Below are 10,351 nucleotides of genomic sequence, written 5' to 3' on the forward strand. Positions count from 1 at the left end.
GAAGGAGCCCAACATTATGAAGTGCCTGAAGTGGAAGTATCTTAAGCTTCATGCTAACAGACTGAAGAAATTTTTCTAATTCCAGATATTGCCATTCACACAGACAATGAAATTTCATTAATCAACTGGACTGTATTATGACAGTATAGGCAAAGTTAAAATTTACAGTGCTGCTTGGAGAACAGCGAGTTATTTCAATTTGCTAGAGCAGCAGGAGAAATTTCAGCACACATTCAGCACACACAGATTCTTGTGAGACAAGCAACCTAACTCTGTAAAGGAAGACTGGTGGTGCTGAATATGAGAGCAGCAGAACGTAGAAGAGTGGAACAGGTATCACATCTGAATGTAGGAAAAATAGAAAAAGAACAAGGTGCCAACTGGCACGATGTATGTTTAAACTTTGTGAGAGAAGGAACTAAAATATTGTTCAGAACATTAGATGAGGATGACACCACTTAATTCAAGATGAAGGCACATGTAGTAGAAGGGGAATGGAAACAGTTGTTCAGACTTAAAAAGGAGCACGTGGCAACATTTAAAGCAACCTTAACTGGTCTTAATCGAATTGTTACCTCCACAGAAAAAAATGAAGAAATTTTAATGGACCGAGTGAAACAACTGAGCTGACACAGCAGAACATGAAAGCAGCGACAACAGATGGTTGCCGAGAGAAAAAAAAAATTTAACACTGTTAATAAACAGCTTATACAACTTACCGAAATTTTCAATGAAGTAGAATGGGAATAAGACACTTTAATATCAGCAACAGTAAATACACAGAAAGGTATTCTAAACCCTTATCTGATCAATCCAGTTCAGATTGTAAAGTACTTAGAACCGATCAAGGATGACATCAAGGATGAAAGGTTCCCTGTCACCCTTACGCTAGATAGCTGTTACCAACTGAGCAGAATTATTCACCAGGATATTTTCATTGCCGGGAACATCTAAAGTTGTGTGTTAAATATTCCATTAATCAAAGACGGTGTAAATAACCTGTACAGAATACTAACGTTGCTGTTGGAAGTGGACAGATCGGAGGCATTTCTTTATACACATTGCCCATGAAAAGGAGATACTGTCAACTGGTGATGCAAAACAGAAATATGTGAAGCCTAACAGTGTGCAACTACAGGGGGAAAAAAAAAAAACTCAGAGTCTGTAAGGAAGTATTTATACTATGAAAAGGAAAGTTGTCACGCACCATATAGCAGAGTCGACTCAGCATCTCTGCTATATGGTGAGTGGCAACTTTCCTTTTTCATATACTGTTACATTCCATCCTGGATTTTCCATTGTTTGACATATTTATACTTGACCATGAAATGTGTGAAGCTAAGATGCTGCAATCAGTCTGAAAAGTTCCAAAGGACTGCACGTAGAAACTAAAGTTATTGGACAGAAATTTGATAAATTGAACAGAGACCGAGAGAAGTACCATGAGCTCTGGCATAGCGATTACAGTTATTATATATTGTCTTTGTAAATAGCATAAGTGTTGTAGAGAGCACTGCATTCAAGCAGTGTGTGACGTTTATTGTGGGAAAATATCTGCTAGGCATGTGCAAAGTGATGCAAGATATTTGAGAGGTGAGGATAAAACACAACCTTTAAATTTTGTAGCAAAACTAATAAATGGTAAAAGCAGATATACAGTCATGATAGGAAGAGTAAAATCATTGTCAATACAATTGTAAATAAAGCATATACTCATCCTTCCAGGAAACAGAATTGTAATCATGAGAGAAAGTATACATTTATAGTAAAGTGGATGTCTCTCTCTTCCAGGAAACTGAATCGTAAAGCGATTATGTACTTCTTTTTGTCACCATTGTAACAGAACTTATTTTAAAAATAACCAAATAAAACTTTTCTAAAAATTTGTAGTCACTGAGGACACTCCCTCGAAAATTTTTATTTGAGTGAAAGAAGGTATATGAATAATGAAACACCAGAATGAAAAAAGAGCAGGAGGCAGGGCAAGCAGTTTCTGATTGAGAATACAAATGTGCCACCACAGGAAGGTAGCTGGCTACGAATCGGCCAGATGCCAACACGGAACTCGTCTAAGGCCACCGTTGGTTTGACCACACATGCCACTGGGGGGGCAGCTGGGCGGAAGGGCACAGCTGCCACAGGAGAATATAGGACAGCGGCACACCACCCACAAGTCAATGAAGAATTCACTGTCATCCCAAGAGAGATCCTCTAAGGAGACAGGCCTAGGGTTTGGACTTTTTAAGAGCACTAAGAAGTTAGAGTTCACGGAACTTAGCTGAAATAGTCAGTAGCCCGAGTAGGCCAGGCCCCAGGGTATGCACTTAGAAGTTTGCTCTGCCTGCGTTAATACTTAGTCACATACATCCCCCCAGGGGTATTTACAGTTAGTACAGACAGGAATAGTCTACATTCATTCACTCACTTTGCTCAGACAAGCAGTAAATGCTGTTTCTGTCCAAGTATTGTATTTTGGTTAGATTTCCCAACGAAATTCCACAAAACATTCAATTATCAAACACCACAAATATCTGATTGAACAGACCTTTCCCAATACAATGTACCATTTAGTGTCTAGACCACTGTTTCTCAACCACCATATCACAACACACTGGTGTGCCATGAGACTTTGTGTGTGTTCTCATCTTCCACAGATAAAATATCCAGAAGTTGGGAGGGCCGGGGCTGATGGTCGCGATGGATGAATCTCAGTTTGGGAAGAGAAAGTATGGGAGGGGAAAGTCTCTGGCTGGTTTATGGGTGTGGGGGTCCGTTATTTTGGGAGGTGGGTATGCAGATTGTATGTTCAGGGTTTTAGAAGGACGTACTAAGAGGGAATTGGTGGGGTTAATTGAAGAGTATATGGAGAAGGGGAGTAAAAAATTGACCATCAACTCGTTTCTTGGAGTAGCCTGATTTGCAAGAAGCTTTATCATTATACACGATTATAAACATAATAATAATAAAATGTGTTGTTTGTATTTAATGTTTTTGCTTTTTTGTGTCTACGAAAACAAATCAAATGTAAGTGTGCGCATAATGCACTCTGCTGTGGCCCAAAGGAAGGAAAGGTTGAGAAATGCAGGTCCAGACCACTCACTGGATGCAACGATCAGTCTCCTATTCACCTCAAGATGGAACTAGTGTACCCATCTGTTTGTGCCTAGAATAAACTCTATTTGCAAATGTGAGATTGCTTTCTACATGTTTGCACAGTCTATATCTGAAGCAAAATGTGAGCACCAGACAATGGGATGAGGTAAACTGGCTAAAAACCACATCCAGGCTGCCCAGCACACCAGAACTGTGAGCAAAATTGTGTTATGAATATTCATCTGTGAGATCATTGTCTTCCATAAAGTATCTTCACCAACCATTTCTTTAAAAAATCATATTGTGTGATTTACTCGTTTAGTTCAACCAAAGATGTAGCACTCACATTTAAAAATTTCCATTTGCTTGAACTACCTTTAACACTCAAAATGGTAATGGAATCAATTAAAATTGTTTGCAGTGTGATTTATTCCATGATCCATTTGAGACACTTTCCATTTTGAAAGTCACTTTTAATGCTGGTATGATTTCATTAAGTAAAATTTCCCATCCCCTGTGTCAATTTCCTGCTGATAAGAGGTTAATTATGGATACTGAGAAACAATGTCTTCAAAGTAAGTAAGATTAGTCAATACTTGTTTGTCAGTATTGTGTTCTCAATGCTTCTAATTTTTTTGTGTTTATAGAATGTGTTATGCACGATTGTTGTAATGAAATGTACACACACTGCAAGGTACAAGGGTGGTGGTGTTCTTAGTGTGCCTGTCCGCTTCAGACATTGGCGATCAACATGGCTATTCTGTCTTTATCAGTTGCAATGCGTAACAGTTCTTCAGAGCTAATACTAAACCAAGATCTAAGGTTGTTGAGCCAGGATATTCTTCTTCATCCCGGAGGTCTCTTTCCCTCGATTTTTCCTTGTAGGATACATTGAAGTAGTTCATATCTTTTTTGATTCCTCATGAAGTTGCCAAGGTATTGTAGTTTGCGACACTTCATGATGCTGATCAGCTCTCGGCTTTTATTAACTCAACGCAGAACCTCGACGTTTGTCACTTTTTGAGTGCATGATATTCTCAACATTCTTCTGTACAGCCAAAGGCAGTGGTTGCCTTTGTAAGGGCCCATGTTTCCACAACATGTAAGAGAACTGAGTACACATAGCACCTGAGAAGCCGCATTTTTGTGTTCATGGTAAGATTGAAGGCCGAGCTCATCGAGCTGAAAGTGCTCCTTGCCTTTCCGATGCAACACTATCTCCTGCAAGTTGTCCCACACATCGTTAACAATGGTGCCCAGATACGGGTACTGTGAAACTTGCTCTATGCTTGTGCCACCAATGCACAGATTCACACCTCGAATGTTCTTCCTGCTGATGATCATAAATTTTATTTTAAATTGTTTTGTTTGTGCTGATGACCAAGCCATATTTCTCGCTTGTCTTAAAAATTTTGTTTATCAGCTTCTGCTGCCCTTCCATTGTATAAGCAAACACCACGGTGTCATCTGCATAACGAAAATTGTTGAGTGTGACCACATTCACTGAGATTCCTTCTTCCACATCAAGTAAGGCTTCTTTGAATGCGTATTCTGAATACAGGTTAAAGAGTATCGGTGATATTATACAGTCCTGCCTGACGCCCTGCCGTATTCTCACTTGTTCTGAGTGGTCTTTATCTATTCTCATGACTGCAGATTGGTTCCTGTATAAATTGGCTATTATTCTTAGATCTTTCCCATCAATTCCTGTTTCCTTTAGTGCTTCTATCATTTGTTCATGCTTCACACAATCAAATGCCTTCTGATAATCAATGAGGCAAGCAAATACATCACAATTTATGTCCCTACATCTTTGGAACTTGCACACTAAATACACACGTATAGTGGAAAATTGTCGACAGCTAAAACCTGACATCGTATTAAATTGAAATATATCACACCTGAGTGCTTTATATACATATTTATGCAGATATCAGTTTTCTAGAGAATTTAGTCATACCTCTCTGAGAAACTAACCTTATTCATCTAGGCTTGCTCTGAACTGTAGTTATAAAATTTAAACCAAACCGTATTGTTGAAATTATGTAGCTAACATAATATACTTTACAGAAAACCACTCACCTATAGCAGACAGATATTTGGTGCATAGAAACATGTAACAGCTGATCATATTCACTCTTGCACTTTTTATTACAAAAGTACAGGTAAACACAGGCACCCAATCCCACCCTCCTGCTTTGACCAGTGACGTAAGGGTATTTGAGCTTTGGTGACAGCAGTGTGCAATATTTTTTTTTTTTTTGTGACTGAAGAATTGAAATCGGTTTCAGTGAGTTATTGATTAATTTTTTTTTTTATGTGATTGCATTGTCGATAGGTGTTATTCGTTTGCTGTGCAGTGAGACACTATTTTATTGTGTTATTGAGTTTCTTCTTCTGTTAGGTATTGATAAGATTATGAGATACCATAGCTCTAGGTTACGCATGGGGATGAGCGAGGATATGATGTATCTCATCAAGTTTCTCCAGATGTTCAGACTCCAGAAATTGTGAAATGGTAGCGTATGCAGGGAAAACATGAGATTGGCGAGAGTTCCGGCATCTCACATCAGGGTCTGTTATATATGGTAGAGCCGAAAGGATAGCCTTTGGCACTCCATCAGACACGGTACCTGGTTCGGGCCATGAGTGTGATTGCTTTGATGACTTATTATTTTTGTTATATGTCCTCCATCAGTTTTTGCACACATGAGACTGGAGTGAGTGAGAGGACGGTTTTAGACTTGTTTTCTTTTTGTAGGGACGTGTGTTTGGAATATGTGAAGTATAGGGGTAAGTTGGGAGGGCCGGGGCTGATGGTCGCGATGGATGAATCTCAGTTTGGGAGGAGAAAGTATGGGAGGGGAAAGTCTCTGGCTGGTTTATGGGTGTCCGTTATTTTGGGAGGTGGGTATGTAGATTGTATTTTCAGGGTTTTAGAAGGACGTACTAAGAGGGAATTGGTGGGGTTAATTGAAGAGTATATGGAGAAGGGGAGTACTATAGTGTCAGATGCTTTTTCGTTGGATAGGGAGTTAGGAAAGAGGGGTTATGATCATTTAGTTGTTACTCATAGTTTAGAGTTCAAAAATTATGAAATTGGGGCATGTACCAATATAATAGAGGGTTTTGCAGGGGGGGGGCAGTAAAATCAGTCATGGGGAGGGGAAAGAGGTGCTCTTCTAACCTGCAATCTCATTTAGATGAGTATTGTACTTTTCACATTTTTTTGAGTGAGTAAGATGTACAGGCCAAGGGTGGTTATTTGAGGGGTTTTTGTATGTGTGGAGAGCAGGGAATGGTGGTGAATGTAGGTGGATTGGGTGGGGGGGGGGGGATGCTGTTTAATGATTATGTTGCAGAGGATCTGTTTTGTGTGTGTGTGTGTGTGGGGGGGGGGGGGGGGAGGTTGGGGAGTTCTTTTGGCTTTGTGTGTGTGTGTGTGTGTGTGTGTGTGTGTGTGTGTGTGTGTGAGAGAGAGAGAGAGAGAGAGAGAGAGAGAGAGAGAGACTGGAGTGCTAACCTAGTGTGTAGCACTGGAATTTGTTTGTGGTAAGTAGTCGTTTTTTATGGGTCTACTTTTCACGAGTTGTGATGTTTTGTGGGGTTTTTGATGTGTTGTGGGTTTGGTTCTATATCTTGCAAGTGTAGGTGTTTGTTTTTTGTTGCTGTCAGCTGTGGTCAAGGGAAGTAACAGATTCCAATTTTTGTCATTGAAGATGTATGTGTTTTGGTATCGTCAGCTGTAGTTGATCTACGTAGGTTAACGGAAGTGTCTGATTCCAATTTTTATCATTGTATATGTATGTGTTTTGGTATCATCAGCTATTGTTGACCTATATAGGTCAAGTGAAGTGTTCAATTCTAAGTTTTGTTGTTTTAAATGTTGGTTTTGTGATCCAGTTCTAATTTTTGTAGTTGTAGGTTTTTACTTTGAGGTATTGACAATTGCAGTTGTGGTATGCAGGTGAAAGGAAGTGACCATTTCCTCTGGATTTTGTGGGTGTAGTGGAATGTGGGAATTTTGTGTGGTTTTTCATCGTTTTGTGTGGTTTGGGATCATGTGTGAGTTTTTATATGTTTATATTTAGTTAGATTATATATTTGGAGGGAGATGTTATTGTCGAATTTATATGTATTTTCATGTCTGTTGGCATGTTTATGTAATGACATCATTGTCACCATATTGGACACGCTGAGAATGGTCATTTCCGCCATACTGATGACATCAGGGGTAAAAGCAGACAGGTGGAATCAGACGCTTCTGTAATCCCGAAAAACACACATCACAACCAAACAGGCACCCACACATACTCTCACCATACATATAATGTAATATACGGTAATACTCTTCACTGAGGCAATATTTGATCTGCTGACTTTCATTTGTCAACTTGGCCAAAACTAGTGGGAAAATGTGTTGAACATTTACATTACGCTTTGGAAAAATAAAAAGTACTCAATTATTGTACAAGAATGATGTGCATACAACAATGATTGCAATATCAATGGCAGTGTATAAAGTAAAGTGGCAATCCCTAGTAGGGGCCCACTTGGGTTATGTGGTTGGGACTATAAATCAGGCAACAGCATATAAGGATACCATACACACAGTTGTAAAAGAATAAGCTACAGATCATCCCACAGGTCCTGGAGATACGACAGCCCCATTGTTTGCACATCACCATGAATCAGAAAAGCAGCCCCAATTAAGATCCTTGTTGCAGTTTGCGTGACAATGACCCGACTTGGGCCTTCCTGAGAATGTAGGACCCTCACATTTTTCTCAAATTGCTATGAGATTTGAAACAGAAGGTTAAAATGTAAGAAACCTGGTAAACACAGTCACACTCAAGTTACTGTTTCAAAACCACATATATCATGAAGCATGCTGAATACATTACGCGAAAAGAAATAGAAATTTGAGCATAAGAGAAGTAAGAAAACATCAACATCCCAGTCAAAAGAATTGCAGGATAAGTTAGAAATTTGAAGGTACTCAGTTCATTAGAGAGTAATTTAATCAAAGAAAATGTACATATGATACTAAAAGAGCAAACTCATAGGAAAACCTGCATCTTTCAAATTATACAGCATCTCCAAGATGAGTTTAAGAGAAAAACAAATCTGAAGATGGGTCAAAACAATCCAACAGGTGCGAGACTCTTTCCTTGTAAGGATTTAATATTTTATTGACTGATGAAGCACAAATTCAGAGGAACTTACAAGTCTATCCTGACATTTGGCTGAAGTGGACCACAGACATAACATTCAAAATCAGGACACACGGGATTGTGGTTGGTAAACCATTGCAAATTTCAATCACCACTGCAGGTATCAAACTGCAGTGTGGTGCCCTCACACTGTGTGACATCATGTGGTCCAATACAGCCATTTGAAGGTGGGGAGAGCAAAGTTCTATAGACAGATTTCATGCAAATGTATTGTCTGGAACATGAGACTGCCCTTGAACTGATAATAAACGAATTATCCAAATTAATTCACAGAGTATTCAACTTTATACCTTCCATCTGAAAACCACCCATGAACTTGCTAACAGTCTGACTTGAAAAACCAACTTTCACTGAAACATCTCTTATTAAATGTGCAACATGTAAATGTGTCGCAACACTGGGCAAGCAACCATTAACGAAAGGGACACATTAAATATCTGTACAATACTTCACAAAACTAAAACGTGTAGACGAACAAGCTTAATAATAATAATAAATTAAATGGAATTAAAATGTAGACTAAAACAAAATCGAGCGAGGCACTTGACACTAAACTTTTAAGAGAAATTTTAAGTGTCGTCCAAATAATTTCAATTCGAAAAGCTGTGACAAACACTACAGTGTTCAAATTTTTTTTCCTTCAACCTACATATGCAAACACACACAGTCATTGAATCTTAAATACTAGGAATCATTCAGGCATGTTTGTTGTCTTAAATTAAAAGTCAAAAATTTTTATTCAGTTCGTCTCACTCTGTAATCTAAAATAAAGCAAAAGGAAAAAAACTTACGTCAAGTTTCGGAAAGTCCTGTATAATCTCTGAGAGCCTATCGTGGAAATTCTGTTGTGTGAATTTCACCTTGCGCATATAAAACTGCCTTATTCTTGATATTTTGTAGTTCTTGTGAATAACAGTTGGCGTCTTCCGTTGTGTTTTTGAGAGGGTAATATCTATAAAATCCTAAAATGCAAAACAGTAGTATATTTCACTTTGTGTTTCGACGTAAACAAGTTATCATTTTTGACATTGCACCAATTAAAAGTATATTTTACCTTTGCTGGCGGTACGACAGCAATCTTTTTAAAATTATACATCGCCATGTTTACAGATTTTTGGACAACAGTTCCGATAACTACCGAAAGTTTATTTTTTATCTACAGATTCCACCACATTACACTTCACCACATGTTCCACTCATTCCCCCACCCTTAAGAACACATTAGCAGCAAAGTCTGTAGTCTGTGCAGCAAAAACATGCCACTGCGATTGCAAAACCAGACCTCATGCAAAGAACTTTTTCCACAGATATCTGAATGAACATTGCGCAAGCAAAAATTTCAAAACTATAGTGCTTTTAAACCAGGATTCCGCAGACCTGAATTAGCCGGGTTCACAAACGTAATTAAAGTGACACAGTTGCTTGTGGGAGCAACCTGTTTTCAGGGGTATCACTCAAGAAACGCAACTTCCTTCACGCCACAAGAAGTCCCAACTCGAGTGTACTTCGTTTCGCAACTAGTCTTCTCCCTACCTCTGAATGTCACCTTTTGACTGTTCCCTGGTGGCTATATCTCGAAATATCACATCCTACCGCAGTTCTCGTGGAATAATTGCTGTTGTACATCATCGATTTCAGTGTGTTTTTATTTTCTTATTGCAAAAGAACTTGAAACAGTGGGCTGTAAATACACTTTCGCAGCTTCTGAAAATACAATAATAACAATGTGATATACAGTGTGTTCATTTAAAATGAAGATATTGAAATATCGGATCAGTAAAAGTTATAATTCCAATTTTTTTTGTCTCTGGGGGGGGAGGGGTGGGGGGGCCTTCAACTTTACCACACTCGACCCTCACCCCGTCCCCCGCGGGGTGGTGAGCAACCAGGAAGTCTTCAACGGTAACCCCCGTTTTTTATTGCAAATTGCGATACTACAGCAAAATATACATAATTTCGTCTCAAGCATTTTCTTTATTTCGCCACAGATGACGCTATAATCTGAGAAATAGAAATGGGTACAC

General features: G+C 38.8%; 1 protein-coding gene across 1 annotated transcript in view; it reads right to left on the reverse strand.

The window, feature by feature from the left end:
* LOC126175682 (nucleolar GTP-binding protein 1) overlaps nt 1–9,562 on the reverse strand; it is a 58,689-nt gene extending 49,127 nt beyond the window's left edge. The window contains exons 1-2 of the mRNA XM_049922612.1: nt 9,382–9,562; nt 9,119–9,289 (exon numbers count right to left, since the gene is read on the reverse strand). Of these exons, the coding sequence (XP_049778569.1) occupies nt 9,119–9,289; nt 9,382–9,429 (219 nt within the window). The 5' untranslated portion in view covers nt 9,430–9,562. The remainder of the gene's footprint in view (nt 1–9,118; nt 9,290–9,381) is intronic.
* Nucleotides 9,563–10,351: the final 789 nt, after the last annotated feature.

The sequence above is a fragment of the Schistocerca cancellata genome, chromosome 3, assembly GCF_023864275.1.
Source record: "Schistocerca cancellata isolate TAMUIC-IGC-003103 chromosome 3, iqSchCanc2.1, whole genome shotgun sequence".
Lineage (NCBI taxonomy): Eukaryota > Metazoa > Arthropoda > Insecta > Orthoptera > Acrididae > Schistocerca > Schistocerca cancellata.